Source organism: Cyanistes caeruleus, chromosome 2 (genome assembly GCF_971803275.1).
Source record: "Cyanistes caeruleus chromosome 2, bCyaCae1.hap1.1, whole genome shotgun sequence".
NCBI lineage: Eukaryota > Metazoa > Chordata > Aves > Passeriformes > Paridae > Cyanistes > Cyanistes caeruleus.
The window spans coordinates 52,857,863-52,878,954 of NC_141702.1; the positions used below are offsets into that span (position 1 = coordinate 52,857,863).

At 41.7% G+C, this 21,092-nt stretch overlaps 1 protein-coding gene across 1 annotated transcript in view; it reads left to right on the forward strand.

Annotated features, from left to right (window-relative positions):
- RSPO3 (R-spondin 3) overlaps positions 1-21,092 on the forward strand; it is a 58,947-nt gene that overhangs the window by 23,195 nt on the left and 14,660 nt on the right. Inside the window, exons 2-4 of the mRNA XM_023924056.2 lie at positions 8,754-8,945; positions 10,462-10,608; positions 12,977-13,174. Coding sequence (XP_023779824.1) covers positions 8,754-8,945; positions 10,462-10,608; positions 12,977-13,174 — 537 coding nt within the window. The remainder of the gene's footprint in view (positions 1-8,753; positions 8,946-10,461; positions 10,609-12,976; positions 13,175-21,092) is intronic.

Consider the following 21,092-nt stretch of genomic DNA (forward strand, 5'->3'; position numbering starts at 1 on the left):
ATTCATTTTTCTCTTCCAATCAACTGACCTGATTGGTGTGCAAATCCTCAGGGAAGTGGTGGTGAGCCACCACAAAGAAATTGAACTGTTGTTCTGCTTTAGCACAAAATGGCTGATAGCCATTATTTCGTCACCAGCACCCCAATAATTCAGCTCAAGTACTTTGTAGCACAGCTGTAGCTCAACAGTAAACTGCCTGCTGTGTGTCACTGCAGTGATGTCAGATGCATTACGGTTTTGGGGAAGTGAATGATGCTCGATGTGAGGGCTAAATTTCTTTCATGTGGGTCAGTGTGTGCGGCAGTGAAGCCGGTTGGGAGGGAAAGGCTCAGACTTCAAAGGGAGGGCAGCATGCAGAAGGGGTGATAAAGCAAGCCCTAACTACGTGCCATTCATAGTTACTTCACCAGAAAACCCAGGCACACAGAGCTGTTGAACTGAGTCAGTTTTTCAGGAATCGGATACCTACTTAAATCTCACCCATCCTATTACTTAATCCCAATCTAAACAGGCCATCCAGTCATTAAAAATCAGTTAACTATGCTCCAAACCATGGACTATGCTAATGCTGATTATCGAATTATCCTCACTGTGTTTTCTTCAGAGGAGTTTTACCACTGATTTTAGGGGCCCAGGACTTTTCTCAGTGAGTCCAAGCTGACTGGTGATGATGATGACTCTTGTCTGTTTTCGACCAGAGTTGAATTTGATTTCACATCATACTGTTCATGTTTTGCAGTCAGAAACTTTTGCTTTCTTTCTCTTTTAAACTAGCATGAGTCCCAGTGACATGAGGGAAAAGTGAAAACTGTTGGGTCATCATTTGCTGAGTGTTGCTACATAGCCCTGCACCAGAGAAGCAGTAGCTAGATGTAGTATTTTAATCATTAATTTCAACTTGTAATTTTTGACAGTATTTTGTGTCACTGGCAGATGGATGGTCCAGCCAACCTGGAGAAGTTGGCTTTTCCTGCATGAAAATGTAAGACCAGTGTTTTTCCTTGTTACAAACCATAGAACACAATTTTTAGAGATTTCCAGCACTGTAATACTTCTTTATACCTATACTATGACTTGAAGTCTTGATGTGAGTCTTGAATTTAAAGAGACATGTTCCATTTCAATGTTTGCAGGCGTCAGTCCAGAACAATTCTGCTGCAAGCAACATACTTGGGGCTTCCAGTTAGCTTCAGTATGGTATAAATTTAATTGTTACACAGAAAGAAATAATTTCATTCAGTACAAACTTTTGATCAGTTCCACATAGGAAAATATATTAAATTGAGAGGATATTAAGTAATTGAGCAAAAGGCACATCTGAGCACCGCCAAGGCAGTGGGCTGGCTTGCTGTCTGGCTTATTAATTTTTTAATGCTGTAAACATGGTAGTAGAAAATCATAGTTTCGACATGGGATTACAGGCTTTTGCTGTCTAAACCCTTCTCCCTAGTCCCCAGCATGGAAAGTAAAATCTGTTACATCCTGCTGTTCTTTCTGTGGTTTCTGAAACAAAACTTTGAGCGAAAAACTCTGGTCTCAAAAGACCCTGTGGGAAATGAGAAACTTGCAAATGCTACTGTAGTTGTGTAATGTTGACAGTATGAGCTGAGTGATCCTTATACAGATTGGAAATACACGATCATCTGTGTACTACGCAACAATAAAAGTCTCCAGTATATGAGGAGAACAAAACAGGAGAAGCAAATGGGGTGTGGAGGGTACAGGCTCTGCTGCCACCAGGATAGCCTAAGCATCCACCACCTTTGTTAGAAATGCAGAAATGGGAGATGGAAAGTTACCATCAAGCAGAAAGACCACAGATTTCAAAGAATGAGACTCTACACTATACATTTTTGCTTCTTTACTCAGTCAAAGCATGCATCTCTTGTAAGGAAGAGATTAGAGGGTTGAGGGAGTCACAGTGATGTTGACAGCTTTGTTTTTAGAGTTCTGTGTCCAGAAGAGTATAAAAGCAGCTGGGGATCTTCATGACAGCAACTTGCAGGACTTAAGTATTAAAATACTGTCTATATGGGCATCAAATATAATCTCTTTCCAAAACCCACATCTCTTTTTTTATCTGAGCACAGACGCTTTATTTGCAAGTAGCTGAGTCTGACAACTGTCATAACACAGCTGGTTATAGAATTATTAGGTTACTACAATTACTGGGTTACTACAATTAGGTTACTGCTTTTAATAGATCAATTACTTGCCCTTCTAAAACAGCTTTTTTTTATCTAAACAATAAGATGGAAATTATGTAATTGATTTTACATTTTAGAAAAAATTCATAACGTATAGTCTTGAAGGTTGGGTATTTGGAAACAACTACAGCTGACTCTAAAGGTAATATCTGTATTTGCTTATAGGATTTAGAACTTGATGTGAGAAGGTATTGCATGACTTGGTCCTACCTTCACCATTACTACCAGGGTATCTAAGGCAATTTTCTCAGGGATCCTCTTTGGTTCCTATACTGGTTAAACTTCCTGGATCCTTGAATGTTGGTGGCACTCCATAGTATGTACAAAAAAAAAGTCAATTTCCCTTCTCTCTCCATGAAAAGAATTTTTTAGTTTATTTGCAAAACTCTCTGGAATGACAAGGAGCCATTTGTGGTTGTTGTGGCTGATTTCTGTTGTGCAGAAGATGCTAGGAGACTGCATAAAACTCTGCACCCCTGGTGAGATTTTTCAGCCTGTTGATGCTCCTTCTAACCAAATTCAGGGGAAATGTGTTCTGGCTGCCAGTATACTTAATTTTCAGGATCACTCTGCCAGACATGTGTTTAATAATGATGAGGCAATCCCCAGTGAGGTCTTGGCCATTTGGGCCAAGGGCCTCCTTGCTCATAGACACCACTACAAAACAGTTACGGATACTCCCTGAGACTGAGGAACAGTCCCCTACTTATGTTTCTGTTGCTTTTTAGAAGTCTTGACATTTGGTGAGTAAAATAGTTTTGTTTCTTTTCCCTCAGATGTGAAGTGCCTCTTGAAGAGAAAAATATTGTCAAGCCAGACAGATGTTTGTGGAATTTTTTTTTGTTTTGTATAGGATCTTTTTCCTTCAAAACATAGGAAGACACTTGGGAATCCTCTTTGATACATATTTTGTATCACAAGGCAGCAATATTCTGAAGTATAATAGAAGTCAGGCAAATCTCTGGAGGAGTTACCACCCTCTCAGAAAGAAGTCCTAAAATATTTGTGAAGGTCTTATCACAAAGAGAAGCAGAAGACACTAAGCCTTTAACAGCTGACTTTTAGACTGATTTTTCCTCTTTGCCTCTTTTGCGGGTGCCTCAGATTCCTGTAGATCCAGAGGAGGCTGAACAGAGTCCACATTCCTCAGCTATCACCACTGATTCAGTTGCATCCCAGAAAACTTATTACCAATCCAACATAGTAATTGCCATGTACAGGTTTATCTTCCCCAGCGGCTCCCCCATCACAGCACATCCAGGCCTTTGCCTCCCTGTGGGTGATTTAAGGCCAAGTGATCCAGCAGAGCTTAGCCTGCAAGACTGAACTCAGGTTTCACCTTGGGCCAGGCTGGCAATCCATTTAGCACTGATAATACAAATTCATCAAGCCCATGCATACTGGCTCTCCCAGGGCTGTCCTGCCACTCCTGGGCTTTGTCCTTGCTCCCACTGCCTGTTGCCCACACAACAGTTCAGCCTTTCTGCCCCACCACTGTGCATCCCACCTCTAACACATTCCCACACAAAGAAGCACTGTCCAAGAAAGAGTCTGAGGAAATACGCTGTGGTTTGCAAACTGAATTCCTTAATGACTTTCTCATTAGAAGAGCTGACTGCCAAATGCTGTTTGTGCTTGCCTAAAGGACGGTCTGCATGATTGAGAGTAGCTCTGCTTTACATGAAGTATTGTTTTCAGGCCACCACCACAGGCAGCTGCTTCTCACTAGGCAAGGGAAAGAGAAAGGAACGCGAGTGAGCGCACAGAGCAATCAAATGACACGGGAACCCATGAGATTTCCCATCCCAAATCCCCGCTGCCACAAGGGCTAATGTCCGCGCGGGTGCTGCGTGGTGCTAAAAGCTGAGGTGGGGTCTGGCTCTCCCGGCAAGGGGCAGCCCAGCTGGGAAGGCCGAATTCCAGAGCAGCTCTGCTGTGAAAATATTTCCTGTGAGAATGCGCAAGCCTGAGAAACCGGGAGCAGCAGTGGGGATGGATTTTTTTTGCCTAGCACATCCATTTCAAGAGTAAACCTCTAAATGGACATCTTGTTGTTGGAGAGCGGTGATGAGACAGTGCACCTCAGCTGTGGCAAATGGGCAAAGAATATTCTTCTACCCTTTGCTTTCCCCCAGCTGTCAGAATGTATGCCCAGCTGTACTTCTCCTGCATTTTCTTATTTCCGTGTTTTTCTGATCCCATAAATTTTAACCTATGCACGAAGTAAAACTGGTCGAAAAATGTTATTGCAAAGGTTTAGAATTTATTCGCTGCACACAGTCAAAATCTAGCTTCTTGTGCACAAAAGTTCAGATTCAAACTCAGCTCCTTATCCTTAACTTTCTATTTTTAACAGAGACCACGACTCATTGTTTCCAGAGTAGGGATTTGGAAAATATTCTGAGATTTCATTTGCTAATATCTGGACAAACCGCTTGCATAAAAAGAGGCCTTTGGGAAAAAAAGGGCTTAAAGACAGACAGAAGAAGGGAATAGCTGAACATTCATTTAGGGTCTTCTCAAATCTCCAGTATTTAAGTTTTACAAAAAGAAAAAAGAAGGGATAGATTTTGGACCTGTAGCCAGTCATGAGTCTGCAAATGAGTAGTCTGTACCGCTTCTGGCTGATCTTTGTGTAAGAGATGAGAAAGAACTTGTCTGTGGGTCTCTGTGCTCCCACCATTTGCTTTGCCCTCTGCTGCATTTTCTATCCCTGAGAGTCTATGATTTCACTGTGTCCAGAAAGTGTTTGGATACAAGAGGGTGGAGCACTCACTGGTTGGTAGGGTCACACATAGGATATTTCATCCTCATTGAGTCAGTTCTGAACACTGTCGAGAATTTTTATATTTCCTTTTAGGTTTTTTTTGTCTTTGTCTTTGCAATAGAGCAGGCTGCACCGAAGACCAAGTGTATTTAGCAAGAACATTTCTTGGACATATTTGCAAAGCTACAGTCCATACCTCCTGGTTCTGCAGACAGTGTCTAACCCACAAGGCCACAGTGCCCGACCCTCTGCCAAGGCACCGAATCTCTCTTCATCCCTCTTAGCACATCTATAATTTGTGGCTAACAGGAGTGGTCTGTGCCCTCCTAATGCTTTATCACCTGCTTTTTCACTTCAAAGCACTTCTTAATGTGGATATACATTACTTACCCATTTCTACTGTTGACCTAAGCGTAGAAATTTGAAGCAATGCTTACACCTGGGGTACCGTGACCGGATTTCACCAGATGGGGTTTATGTTTCCAGCTTCTTGTGGCACTTTGCTTAAACTCTGAGCTCGGTGTCTGATATGGGGGGAAAAAAAGAGGTAAAATTTCTGGCTGCCTCCTTGGGGTTATGACTGCAGTTGCTGAAGCACTTGAGATATACAGGTACTAACAGTTTGCTGCAATGAGAGAGGAAGATTGAGGCTCAGTTCTGTACCCAGAAGGCTGAATGGATTCTGGAATCCCTTCAATCCCACCCAGCCTTTGAAGCAGGGGAAGGATTGGTTCCTACAATGCAAGGATATGGCAAGCATCTGGATTTGAACCAGTGAGGGAGGAGGCTAAGGGGTTCCAACAAGAATGAGATCTTCAGCTGGAGCTTGGAGATACCTAATTTCAAACATGTTATTTCATTCTCTAAGCACAAACATTTTTGCTCCACAATTTTTTTTTTCTCCCAGGTTCAATGGCAAAGCCCAGTGCTTTCAAAGAATGCCAGTTTTTGGGGCATGTGGCTTGTCCCTCCCTGCTTTGATTCTTGCCTGGGCCAGAATAAGGGACAAATGAGAAACTATTTTATTACACAGATACAAGGCACAAAGAAATGCTAGACACAGTCAGAGACAATCAAATAAGTGTATCTCTTTAATAGTTTATAAGAGAAAAAACCTGTGCTTCATTTAAAACATTAATTCTGACTTTTCAGTGATATTTTTCTTTAAGAATTTCCAAGAACTGGAGCTTATTTTGCTTCACATATTTAGTTATAACATGACATGAAATCACTGGAGCTTGACTTGCATATTTTATCCTATTCCCTGCTCTATAACACTAACAATAACATTCTCCATTTGGAACTACAGGCTTTCCTTTTTTACTATTTGTTATTTGTATGAGATGTATCTGGAATGCATGAAAAGAGGCAGAAATTGTGAAAATGGATAGGAGTGCATTTTATTTTATACTGAGTACTTCTGTATTTAAAGGGGAGATGGAAATTTGCCATGTAATGGATCTTAGCTATAGAGAATTATCATATTTCAATAGTAAAGTATTGCCTGTCTCGGCTCACACACACATCTTGACCTCAGAGCAGTTGCACATAATGTTTTCTCTGTCAAGAGAATCTATTCATAATGATGTGTCACAGGTGCTCACACATAATATGTTTCCCGTCAAAAGTGAGCATCCATATTTTATACAGCAGCTTTGATGACAAATATTTTGTACTTCAGCTGCTTTTTCATCCAACTGTCAGACTTAATGAAGGAAAGTCACAGATAGTTTTTAAATAATGTCAGCTTCTTAGATCACATTACTGTGTCTGCCTTTTAAAGTCATTTCATACAAGGGCCACAAGACAGGAGAGAGAGAGACAAGGACGTTTTCCTTTATTTAACATTAAAAAGAAAAAAATTCCCAGGCTCTTAATTTCAAAATCAGTAAGCTCTGTACCTTTGAAATATTTTCAGGAAAAAAAAGTGTTGTATTTTCTAAGTACTCAGTATTTTGAGAGTCTAATGAAAGCAAGTATGATAACTGAATTGGGGTTGCAATTTCTCACTATGTTGAACATCATTTATTCTCACAGTAGTGTCATGTCCTCATTGTAAGCACACTTTCACCTAGGCTGTGGTACAAAATGAGTGCCTCAGTATGCACAGAAAATTGAGTTATTGTATTCTTACGGAAATTGTGCACAGCAAGGCCAAAGTTTGTACATCTCGTGTATGTCCAGCCCTACTGAAATAACCCTCATTCCTCATTTTATTAATGAAAGAGGAAGAGTGAACTTGAATTCCCTTTGAGGCTCTTCAGATCACAGGACTTGTCACTGAAACCTCGGAGTGCAGAGAAGTGTTTTTCCCATTCATGGGACATGTCTTTTCTGCTGAGAGTGTAAGTGAACAAAGTACAGAGGTGCTCCTGAACTTCCCTGCCAGGCAGCCCTCTCTGGAGCAGCAGGCAGTGGTGGCCCTCAATATGTACACCATGGACTCATATGGACTCCTGGTCTGCCTCCAAGGGCTCAGAAAGGAGCTGAAAAAACAAGTTAATTGTGTGTGCAAGCTATTTAGCAGTGTCTGAAGACCAAAATCAAATCAAAGTACTAAAATAGGCAATCACACCAAGGTATATGCATATTTATAAAATTATCACTGGCCTGAGGAAAAGGCAGATCAGGAAGCCAATAATATTAAAAAATATAAGTTACAAATGTAAATGAGGACTATATTTCTTCTATATATGAAATTTAACCAGATGTGTTAGGCTGAGAGATTAAAACTTGCACTTAAAAAAAAATGACCATTTTTTCATGATAGATGGCCAAAAAAAAGATGGGACACAGGGTCTGGAGTTACTTGATGCTTAATTATTTTTTTTTAGTTTCAATTTATTTAAGAAAGCAAGCAAGAAGGAATTAAAAGTAGGTAACAACTTCTAAAGTACAGTAGGATGCAAAACTTTATTATCTGCCATTGAGAAGTAATACACTTCAGTGTGTATTCTGACACACAGTGTCAGTGTATCACACAGAAGATTAATGTCTGCTACTGAAAAGATAGTCTGCAACAGCATCCTCTTCCCTGCTATTCCCAAGCCCTTAAAGAAGTTAGGAGTGTAATAAATTTTGCTTTCCTTGTCTGAAGAATTAGAACAATTCAACTGAAAGGCAAATATAATCCTACCTATGCTATATGCTGAGACTAGAGCAGGGTAAATGCCACAGTTAAGTCTAAACATCAGGTTGTAATTGTTAGAGATTAAAAACATGCCAGAGAGAACATTCCAGAGAAAGAAGGAGGGTGAGAAGGATGGCTCTCCTGTGTCTTTTTTTTAAGGGAAAGTATCATCAGATCTTACAAGGGCATATTCCTGCACTGCAGAACTCAAATAAAATGGCATTTAAACAATGGTTGATCAACTAGGTTGACTTTTAATCATCCGACTAGGAAAAGCAAGTGAACATGAATTTACCTGCTGAGCAAAGTGCACACAAGGCAGAAAAGCCCCTGAAAACAGGGAAAAGAAAAACTAATGTTCTCTAGAATGCAATCTATTCCATGCAATCTATTTCAAAGATCATTTACTGTTGTCTGTTTCTGCAAGATGTAAAGATGTTAGCTGAGCTTCTCATTTTTATGCAAATGAAATCATTTCTGAAATGACAAGCCAGTTCATAAGAGACACAAGAAAAAAATGAAGCAATCTTTAAGAGCTGTCAGATGGATGGTCCACCCTTCCAAGTTCAGAGGAACCATTATTTCATGGTCTTGTTTAATGTATTGTTCTCTCACTCTTTGCTTTGTTTTTTAATTATTTTCTTCTCAGTGCATCCTAACGTGAGCCAGGGTTGCCAAGGAGGGTGTGCTACATGCTCTGACTACAATGGATGCCTGTCATGTAAGCCCAGGCTCTTTTTTGTTCTGGAGAGGATTGGCATGAAACAGATTGGAGTATGTCTTTCCTCGTGTCCAAGCGGATACTATGGGACACGGTATCCCGACATTAATAAGTGTGCAAGTAAGTGCTGGGGAAAGGGGAAGCACATGGATTTGTTTGTTTTCTCTTGAATGCTGTGTCTCCTCAGGAGTCAGTCAACAGAGAAGGCCGTGTCCTTATTTGTTCAGTTCTTTGTGGTAGTGCAGTAAATGTTAACAGAAGCAAGTAGTTAAAGACCAAAAAATGGCCTAAAGCTTGGGGATCCTGGCTCTGCATGAAGGACCTGCCTAGAACCCAGGTGATGGCCTCCTCCTCCTCCTCCTCACATCCCCATGTGACGAGGAAGTGCCACTGGGCACCAGGCACTGGCCTCCAGAAGCAAGAGAATGCCAGCAGCTCTGAAGGGAGAGAGGGGACTGAGGAGTACTGAATCTTGGTGGCTGGAGCTGTTTAACCCACTGCCCTTTCCCACCTGACTCCTGTGACAAGGAGAGAAGATGGCACGTGGCATTCTCTGGAAATGTGGTTTGCCCTGGTCTCTTCATAGCTTGTCTCATGCTCACTGCAGTCCTCTGAATGCCTGTAGAAGCTGGCCAAGCTTCAGCTGGCCACGTTTCAGCCTGATTTGGGGGAATTTATCAATTTGTGTTGTCTCTGGGTGGGGGATGGAGAAACCTACTCTATTCTTTACTGCTCAGGCAACATTTTGACCCCACTATAGATTTTTGAACCATAAATGAACTGGAAAAGATTGCAATGTCTTCCCCACTCCTCTATTTGTTGTTGAATTCACTGTTTTTAATCCCACAGGTGATATAAAAACATAAGAGCAATGGCCAAGAAACTCTCCCAGTTTTTACCTGGTAATAAAAGTTATTTAATGAATGGACCCCGGAGTAAAGTCTTACAGAGTAACTTGACACTGCAAAGTATTTGCTCGCTTTTTAGCAGTGTGTGGCCTTGCATATCAAACGTGAGCTGTGTCATACGTAAGGTTTTATGCATTTCTCTTAAAAAATTCTGAGAACTGGGAAATATATCAGCAGTGCCAATTTGGGTACTCATCTAGACAATACATTAAATACTACAGAACGCCTGACTGAACATCAGGGAACCATTTAAAGAAAAAGAAAGATACGTTGATCAAAACCACTCCTAAGCAGATTCTAAATTCTGGCATATTTTTTTCTCCTGGATGAATATTTTTTATCTCCTAAAGATAGGTGCTGTAGAGCCAATCCAGCACTTGTGTCCCATGGGGTTAATTAGTACCTATGTGGTGCCAGTGTAGGGCAGAAGAAGCACAGTGTTATTCTCGTGTGCTGTGCTCTGTCTGCCATTTGCATAGGTCTCTAGGAAGATTAGCAGTGTGAGGCTGTCCAGCATCAGGCCATCCTTTCTAAATTCTCACCCATGCCAGGGTCACTTGTGGCTGGTCTCACCCTGTGTACTGGCCAGGAAGAAAACCTAACATAATTTGCTTCCTTTGAGGATTGTCTGATATTGTTAGAATTGTGTGATTCTGGTATACGTGAGAGAGCCCATGGCAGTTCATGGCAAAGAGCAACAACACTGTTGTTTACTGTTTGCATTTCAGAATGTAAAGCTGACTGTGATACCTGCTTCACCAGAAACTTCTGCACAAAATGTAAAAGTGGGTTTTACTTATACAGTGGAAAGTGCCTTGAAAAGTGCCCTGATGGGCTGGAAGCCAGCAACCACACAATGGAGTGCACCAGCATCGGTGAGTCTGGTCCCCATGTCCTGCCTCGTTTTCTCACAGGGGATGTGGGATCTAAGGAAGGCATGATCAGTTACAGCACCAGGGAAGTGCCACTTAAAATGAAAATGTTCTTCATAACAAGATGCATTCCTCAGCACAAAAAAACCCTCAAGGTATTTCCCAAGTCTGCCACTTCACAAGAGGCAGAAGCTTCTTTGTGTCCCACAAACACAGCCTTGATATTAAGGCCAATTCTGGCAGAGGAAGGACAGCCTGTTTGGTCTGCCCTGAGGTAGCAAGACATACATCTCTTGCTTGGTTACAGTGTTATGCAGCACCACTAACATCAACATTTCAAAATCCCTGAGTCAAATCCCACATGTAATTTAAAAAAGATTAAAATACTAATGGCTTTACTTTAGCTCCCTTGTACTACCTGAGCCTTCAAAGCATGTATGCAACATCATTTTGAAGCTTACCTTTTCAAAGCTCAAGGCTAGAAACTAATATATTAAGGGAACAGGCTCCCAAAAAAACCTCCAATCTCCAAAATGGTATATGTGCATAATCACCTGACTTCAGAAAATGAGGATTAAAGTAAAATACAAAATAGGGTGTCACTGACACTGAAGAAGTGAGACTGACATCATTGTGACTCACTGGCTGTGGAGAAAAGACCTGCTTTTGTATCTTCAGCCTCTGACTCAAAAGCTCCAATTATTCACACAAGGGCAATTTTGGAGGTCACCACACCTAACTGTCTGCTGCATCCCTCTGCCATGCCTCCAAATGAAAGAAGAACAAGTGATATATTTGCTTGTGAACAGCTGCAGCATCCCCCACCACAGGCACACTGAAGCTGTGGCAGGGTTCAGCTTATTTTAGTACTTTGGCTGTGAATTGTGGTGGCTGAGGGCTGTGAGCTGCAGTGCAAGTGGTAACCTCTTCAGCCACCAGCAACCAGGGAGCACTTAGGCACAGTCTGGCTGTGATGGAAATCTTCCCCACAATACCATGCACATAGCTCTCTCTGGCATTGAGTGTTTTGGAGGGGAAGTAATGCAGGAATAAAAATAATGTGCAGTAGTTTGGCATTTTCCTTCTCAAATAAGAAAGTGGTGATAGTGTAGTTCAGGTGGCAGTGTAGGCTTTTACAGTTTTATTTTCAAGAAAAGACTTTTGTCTTTGAAAGAAATTCAAGGGATCATCTTTGTTTCTTGATGGCCCTTTCCAACTGCTTTAGACTCAGCTCCTGTAACAAGGAGCCAGTCTCAGATAAGAAAAGCCATTTAAAGCTATGGAGTAAAAACAGAACCTTTTTGTGCACATGAAGGCAAATTATTTTAACAGAAGAGCTCCAGTGTAACATGAAAAAAATGACCCACATGACAATGGACCCACATGACACAGCCACCAGAGGAAGGCTCGGAGATTGCCCGAAGTCTGTTTTTTCTAGGTTTCAGAAAATTCAGAAGTAAATTCTGGATCTAGAAAGTCTTGGCTTACTAATTCCTCCTTATAGAGGAATCTTTCCTTCCTCAGTGGTGACTTATAATCTTAAGTAAGCAGTTGAACTTAAAGCAAATATATATATTTACTATCTTTTTTCAAGAGAAAGATAGTGAGATTGCATAAGAGAAGGATAGCTATCAAAAGCACATTGTTAGCCTTCCAAGGTCACTCCCATTTTTTGTTTACACTCTTTGGACAAGTGTAAAATGACATACCTTCTGACTCCCAATCAGTACAAGATGTACAATCACATCACTCTGGTTTAGAAAGGGTTAACCTGCCCCATTCTGAAAAGCTTGAAACCTCACACTGACCCAAATTCTCTTCTACTTTGCCCATTTCCAGCTTGTGTATGCTACAGATGATGGCTCTTCAGATGGCTGAAGACACTTGACTTCTAATGTATCATATTTTGATATGAGTTGGTCCTTTATAACTATCAATTTCCGAATTTCCACCTTTGAGACAAGCTGCAGCAGCTTGACCCAATGACTTTGCTCACCTTTCACACAGGCATGACCAAAGTTTATTCCACCAAAGCTAAAAGGATTCACACCTCCATTTAACCAAAGCAAAGTCAGAACAAACCTCAGTAACTGATTTCATTGAGAGCAGTTGTGCTGCTGCTGCCTTGTTTCAGGAATGGAATTACAAAACAGCTAGTAGAAAACAGTGACTGACATAATTACTTGACATTGTTTTGTGTTGTATATCCTTAACAGTCCAATTTCTGTCAATTCATTGCTGCAACTCACTACTGATTAATTCCATTAGTTTTGCCACCCTTTGGCTGATGCAGAATGAAAATAATGTACCATATGTATTCTGAATACAAAAATATATTGGTCAGGCTCAGTTTGTTCTATGTTTATTGCAGTGCACTGTGAAACTAGTGAGTGGAGTCCATGGAGCCCTTGCATGAAGAAAGGAAAAACTTGTGGTTTCAAAAGAGGAAATGAAGTAAGGGTCAGAGAGATCATACAGCATCCGTCAGCAAGGGGAAATCCTTGCCCAGCTACAACCGAGAGCAGAAAATGTATTGTACAAAGAAAGAGATGTCAGAAGGAAGGAAAAGGTACCAAGTTATCATCCTCATAATATGAGATCGATATTGTGTTTGTTTAATAATTCACACCTGAATTCTTAGACCTCCATTTCAGACTTCACCAAAGCTGCCATTGATGTGGTATTTTTTGGTCTGGAAAGAATTGTGCCTTTGCCTGCAGTAAATAAAATCCTAACACTGCTAAAAAATGTGCTCTGTGTGATCTAGAGAGGACAGGGTGGGCAGGAAGGGAAGGCACTTTGTCTCTCAATTCTGTCTGCTGAGAGTTGCCAAGATGAAAAGTTGCATTGTAGTGCTCAGAACAAAAAAATCCATTATAAAATGTTGTGGTGGGTGCTGTCTGTTTGGTATCAGGCAGCCAAGTTTCATACTTCAACAGAGAGATTACTCCAAACCAGTTCCTATTCCATGCTTCCCAACAAGTAAGATTTTAAGTCTTGTAAATGCAGAGCTGTGGTCTCTCACCCTGCCTGAACTCTTTCTACCAGCTCTGGCTGAACAACACAGCTTCATCCTGCCATCTGCATCTGGGTCATCAAGTCCCAGCATGGGAGAAAGACCACAGAGTTGCATGGCAGACAAGAAAAACTCCACTTGGTTTCACCCAAGAAGCAAAACTTCCAGCAAAACTGACCCTCCATGCAGAGCAGCTTATTGGACCTACTCCCCAGCATGGCAATGAGGGAATGGCATCACACATGTTAAGACTGGGAGATGTTTAAGAAGTCTATGAAATAATAATTTACACAAATTCCACCCAGCAGATACTGTTGTTTGTTTATTCACCTCTTCTTGCAGAGGTGAAGTTACTTGATCTGTCCTCAGTGAAGTTACTCTGGTTGACACAGGAGGAACTATGAAATATTTCCTTTTCTCCATTCCTCCAATTTTCTCTGTCCCTCCCATTTCCTCATCTCATCTATTTCTCCCTCTCCTCCCACCCATTTGAGGGTGAGTGGAAGGGTGGAGCAGCTGCTCCTCCGTGTGAACATCTGTGAGGCAGCAGTAGCTGCTGGTACCAAGTAATAGCCCCCTGTTCCACTGTTAAATGATGGCCAGGGTTGCTGCAGGTGACCTATGGAAATGCTCAAGGGGCTTGGATCTTGTAACCCTTTTGAGAGTTCATTCTCTGGGGAATGAGAAGGGCAATAATGTTATTAGAGTACAAATGAGGGCCATGAAGATGGTGAAGGACCTCAAGGGGAAGTTGTATGAGAAGCAGCTGTGGTCACTGGATCTGTCCAGCCTGGAGAAGAGGAGATTGAGGGGAGACTCATTGCTGTCTGCAACTTTCTTGTGAAGGGAAGAGGAGGGGCAGACCCTGATCTCTTCATGCTGACCAGCAACAGGACCAAAGGGAATGGCCTGAAGCTGTGTCAGGGGAGGTTTAGGTTGGGGATCAGGAAAACGCTCTTCACCCAGAGGGTGATTGGACATTGGAAGAGGCTCCCCAGAGAAGTGGTCACCAAGCCTGACAGAGTTCAAGAAGCATTTGGACAATGCTCTCAAGCACATGGTGTGACTATTGGGGTGTCCTGCTCAAGGCCAGGAGTTGGGCTTGGTGATACTTGAGTCCCTTCCAACTCAGCATACTCTCTGTTTCTGTGATTCTATGGTTAAAAGGAGGATCTTATGGACCAGATAGCTATGGGTGACTCCTCCTCACCCAAGAGCTGGGTAGATCTACTGATCTGTATGACACAGATGTCACCTCCTCCTCCTTGTGTCAGGCAGTGTCCCGAGGAGGTAGGGAGGTGTACCTCTGTCAAGGTCGCAGTCAAGACAACCTATTTACCGATTCCCTTTAGAAATCCTACAGATTTCTGTTCAAAATGTCTGTGCTTGCTTATGTTCCTACACAGGGGCACAACTTGAAACAGCCTCATTAGCCCACTGTAACTGGGGAAAGAGTCCATTTTTTTTTTCTGCCAAAGCCTAATCTTTATAGGCCTGAAAAAATATAGGACTGAACTGTAATTGTGGACTATAAAACTGGGGTTTTTTGAGGCGATGATATTGCATGTTTGCTTATAGCAATTTGGCAAACACTTCAGACTGGACAAGACATTTCTCTTTGAGAAATGCCTGCTGTTCCTGTGTAATAAGAACTTTAGAAGAAACTACTCACGTATTTTGCTATCCATTCTTATTTTATGGGATTTGAGCCAAACCATACTTGAAAAATACTGTGCACCACAAGAATTCGTTCACAATCATGAATCTTTTTCTTTTCTTCTTTTCTGCAATATGCATAAAGGTGGGCTTTTTTCCTTCTTTTAAGCAAGCCACAGCCTCTATTCTAGCCTGTTTTATGGTCAGTAGATGATTCCTTCAAAAGAGGAACCTGTGTTCCCACTCTGTCTGTGCCCTTGGGATTTGCATGCCTGTGTCCAAGAGACAATTTTTTATTTTTTATTTTTTTCCTGACATTCACCTTCTCAGTATTCACAGAAGTCCTTCCCATTCACATTCATTGCTTCAGGGAGGTGAACTTACTTAATTTTTTTTGGTAAAGAAAGATAATTCTTAATAAAATTGAGGAATATCACATATGAAACATCAGGTTAAAAGAGCTTCAAGGGATGAACAGTGACAAGCTAGGAAGGTAAGAATTAAGCTATAAGTTTTCCTTCCACTCCAACTGAAATGGGGAAACAAAGCTTTCCAACTTCATCTCCAGGCAACATGTCTTCCCTACTGCTACTGTCCCTTATTACACAAAAAGAAACTTCTATTCCCCTTTGAACAATAGAATAATTGCCCAAGAAAGCAAGCCAGGCTCTGTTCTTAAGGCTAGCTGTGCCCTGCCAGTGAGTGCAGAAGGAGGTGACAACAGAAACACTTGAAAGGAAAGGGAAAGTCAGTAAGTTTGTATTTACTGTTGAGAAATATTGAAAAGGGTCTTTTGCATTGTACAACTCCCTGTGGCCACTCAGGCATTGCTTTAGAGTTGAACTTCAATGGCATTGGCTTTTGAAGTGTTGCAGCAGACCCGGCAGTGACCAGCAGTGCTGCTAATCTTTTCTCCATGACCGTGAAGAGAGGGTCAGCTCGGTCACTCTCAGCCATTTCCATGTTGGATAGATGTCTGTGGCTGAGGGATTTAGGGCAAAGACCACATGATGACGGGGTGTGCTCGTCACAGATGCCTCAATGACTTTGCTCGAGACGTTGAGGTCAGCGACAGGATGTTACTCAGTGAAGGCACTGCTATCGCACAGCAGCAAGGACATGTCTCTGGAACTACGCAAAACGAGATAAAGCAGATGAAGAGGGCTTTTTTTCTTTGTTTGTTTCCATCTGCTGATGTGTCATTGAATCTGATGAGATGTCTTGCAACCCTTTTTTTGCCCTCACTAGCTATGCAGTGATGTTCTACAATGAGAAGATGCTAATATTTTCAGAATGGATGCAAACAAATGTGCATGAGGATACAAGTAGCTCAATTAGCCTAAAAGGTTCTTTTTGCTTATTTTAGCACTAAATTAGTTGATGCCAGTGTGATCTGACATGGTAATTCCCATGTGTTTTGCATACAGGCTCCTTTTGTATTTCAGTCCCATCCAAACCTCATTGTAATTTATTTCATCATTCTCCTCTTTTAATCCCATGATGGTATGTTCTTCTTAGTTTGCATGGCTACATGATATTAAGTTCCAGTTTTTTCTTCTTCCTTTCTTTCCCTCACACTCTTTGTTTTGTTCACCTGGTGTAGTGTACTGTAACTTTTACCTTCCCACACTTAATACGTTCTTCGCTCCTACCCTTCAGTGACAGATAAAAACTGAGACATGTTTCCTGTAGTCTTGTCTGTCAATGGCAAATAGAAGTACTGGAAAAGCAAAACTTTCAGAGCTCCTCAAACACTGCAAACTATCCATCAATATTATTTCTTTGTAGTAAATGTGCTCTGGCCTAACACAAGTCCCTTTGGACTGCTGTCTGCAAATGTATGAGACTGACTTTTACTGGACGAAAGACAAATATTCTGAAATTCCAATATTCTGCATACAAAAGTATTTGTGGGGAAAGAATTGCATGTTTTCATGACTAATTCTGCCAAGAAGAGAATATTCACCATATGCCTTTCTGTTGAGTCCCAACTAAACCTCTCTAGAGATCAGATAATTTCAAGTATTTTCAGAGAATCTGCTTTGATCAGTTTGAGGAGAATAAAAGCACTCACCAAAATTAGTATCAGTTATGAACAAGGATATCAGTTATGAACAAGGGTATTATGCAAACCAATAGGTAGATGGCATTGGTTACACAGCTGCATTATTATAAGCAAATAAATACATTCCAATTGTTTCTTGTTCTTATATTGAATTTTTGCATGCTGGTGGTGTCTAGATGTTCAGAGGACAGAAGCAATATTAATTTAACCGTGTCCCATTCTGTGCAAATAGAGCCCAAAGTTCCTGTTCCTGACAGGCAAGATTTCAAGCATTAGACATAAAGATATGGGAGGGTGAATATAGAATAGCATGTTTCCTTTTCACTGTGGAATGAAGCAATTGTCACCTTGTACAGTCTGAAAGCAGGATACTGTTATGAGAGGGAGAGAGATAATTTTAGTCAAAACTCAAAAGACTACAACCACCTGGAGGTGAGGTAGCTTGTCAGTCAATGGTTTAAACTCTAGGAAGACTAGAGATACTGTGGTATGGTTTTAGTTTACAGCAGGAATAAAAGAGAAAAAAATGCCTTTGAGATGAGGACCTGAATTCTAGATTCAGACTGGTGAGCAGAAGGCAGCTAAGGGAACAGAATTTGTTGCTAAGGTGTTTTAATGAGGATGTGTATAAATTTGGGGTAAATAAATTAAAATAATAACTTCTATACTGTATGGCATACACATGAATATAAAACTGACCATATGTATATATAAGGTTCCATTAAATAGGCTAGAGAACTGATACTCGGCTCATTTCTGTTGTTCCTTTGTACTCATTCTTTCACCTCTTTTATGTCCACATAATGCTTCCAAACATATTAATCAGATCATGTCTGAAGAAATCTTCAACTGGCTGTGGTGTGAGGAGGGACTCCAAGCAGAACAAGTGTATTTCAGGGGCACCACAGGTCAGCCACAGTAAAACAAAAATTGGATTTGAAAAATACTTACGCCCAATACTAATTTTACCTAGTCTTGGCAAAATCAGATTAGAGCAGAATTTTGTTGTGTTGATAAATGTGTAGTAATGGCCGTACCTTTCCTTGTTCAGAAGAATAGTCTGTCCCTGTACACTCCATACTCCAAAGATAAAAATCTCTTCCCAAGGCAATGGAGGCCCCCACCACTCCTCAGAGCACTGTTTTTGAACAAATATTTTTCTGACTGAAAAAAAAAAAAAATTGGATGACAATTCTAGATATTTCTGGTATTGACTACTGTTACTTAATCACATTTAATTCCTAAGCATGGCTATGTGGGAAAGTAAGATATTCCTACCACAGCCCATTCCACAAGTCACATCCTCTCGCTCATATATAGCTCGGTGTCATTTAAAACAAGAGGGCTGGAGCCTGTGTGCTGGGGAGACATCCCAGTACACAGTTTACTCATGTAACTGTGAGAGATGGGGTGTCCTGTGTGAAGGTCACTTGTGTGGTTATGGTTAATGACCTTACTCCAAGGCAGGTCACAGGACTTCTGAAACCTCAAAATGAACACAAAGCTAATTACTGCATCCCTGTGTTTACATATTGCATATGCCAATGGGTCCTAACTCTGGCCTTTGCGAGCCCGAGTTACTATAATTGAAGAATCTGTCTTGTGAAGAGTTTGGTTGTTTATTTTCCGTTTGTTGCTGCCAAGAGGGCTTCTCATTTCCTTTCCTTGCAAGGGTTTTGACTCTTTAACTTTAACACATTTCCAGCCTCCAGTAGTAGGGCTGCTGACACTGGGAATCCACTAGCTGCAAGATGAAGGGAAGTGGCATCCTGGGGATACCCCAAGTGAGGCAGAGCATGGTCAGCACCCAGCTGCCAGTGCCACGGGCTGGCAAACATGGGCACAGCCTAGAGAAGAGATCTGGGTGAACAGGCTTCAGAGGGAAAAATAAGGCCAAAATGAGTCAAAACTATTTGTGAATCAAAAATAGCTAATAGAAAAGGATGTACTGACTGGTAATCAAGGGCTGGAAAGGCTGTAAAAAGCTATTTTTTTACATTGTTGCATTTTCAAGATTTGATCATAGGCAGTTTTGAAAGTTTTACTGAGTTACTACCTGCAAACAGAGACATTAAAATCTGAACTAATTACTAGTAATGTTTCATTTTACTACAAGTTATTTTGTTTGTGCTACTGTAAACATTAAATTCTCATCAAACCTCCCAGTTCTGACAGACACATATGAACCACTTGAGCAGGTAGTACATCCATGCTGTGTGCCTCTGTACATATGGTACTGCACATGAATGCACACCCTCTGTACACATGCTCCGTGCCAAGGTTGTGATCTCTGAATAATAGGCACCTTTATGAACAGTCAGGTGAAAATGGTTGTGCCCTCAGATATCAAAATTAGTTTAAGCCCTGCAGGATGCTGGGCTGACACTCTGTGTCTCTCTGCTCCTTGGAAGATGTTCTCCTTTCCTGCTGCTAGCTCCTCTCTTGCCACCTTCTGTCTCCTCCCTGACCTGGGGAGCCTGGGAGCAGTGGGGAGGTAATGGTGCCCTGAGGTCCTCTGGAGCATGCCATAAAAAGTGTGCTGGGCATGCTGATGATGAAAAACATCAACCTCACATTAACACAAATAGTGTCAAAGCTGAGACAGAAGTATGTGGTCAATTGTTCTTGTAAGGGAAGTGAATCAGAAAAAAAGCTGACTGCATTCTTTTATTAAAATGTGAACAATGTGAGAACTGTCCTCCTCAGATCACTAAACCAAATAAGGGATAGAAATCAGCTCTTTTTCTCTTCCGATCTTCCCTTTTGGTGCCTCCTTGTGCTCCAGAATTGGCTAGCTGACTATATTTTAGATGTCTCAGCTTTGTAGGAAAAGCCGAAGGGAATACAAGCCCCTTAAGAACCATTCTTCCTCTCCCTTCCAAAGTATCCATCAGGTACTCATTCAGCTCTAAATTTCCAGAACCTGCCTAAACTCCTCCCTCTTGGATAAAAATGTTTGGGATTGAAAGCCCCAGAAAGTGAAATACACATCGGTGTCTATTCTGTGAAAGAAAAGGTAGATGTCTGCTCCTTCCCAAAAAGTCCAGGTCCACTTTCTGGCTCGCCACCAAACCAGCTGAGGCTCTTCCCTCCATAGCAGATATGAGTGGGGAAAAGGGCAGGTCAAGCAGAGTCCTTAAACAAACTCCCATTTATGTTATGCAGACATGCAGGAGTCTGCCTACTCTGATCTTGCTCCCTGGCACAGCTGGGAAACAACAGTGGCACAACTTATTCATGGCACCTCCACCTTCAGCGACTTCCCATTGTTCAGGAAGCTGTGACTACACTCCCCTCAGTGCCACAGGGCAGAGACCAAAAGAGCATCGTGTGTCCTTCTCTCCTACACCTCATCCCTTTCTTCCTCTGCCAGAGCACCCTCACATACCTGTCTTTCTCCCCACGCTGGCCTTCTCTCATGACTCACAGTTAATGCTTCTAAAGTCCTTCCCCTAACTCCTAGTGATGTAAGGAACGTGTCCCGAGGAAGGGACACGTTTGTCACTGCTGGAAGAGGAAATGAGGCTCTTCTAGGCTCTTCTAGGATGTGTGCCACAGTGGGATACAACTTCTTTGTGTTGATGCTTCAGCAGACCCCACATCAAGCTGTTTTCTCACTTTTGGACAATACTGCTACAAAGCAAATGTGAAGGGACGTGGCTGCTGGGAGCAGGGTCCACCTGGCTCTCACCACCTGTGGACCTAAACCCCTCACTGTTTTGACCTGAGTGTCCTGGAAAGAGGAACAAG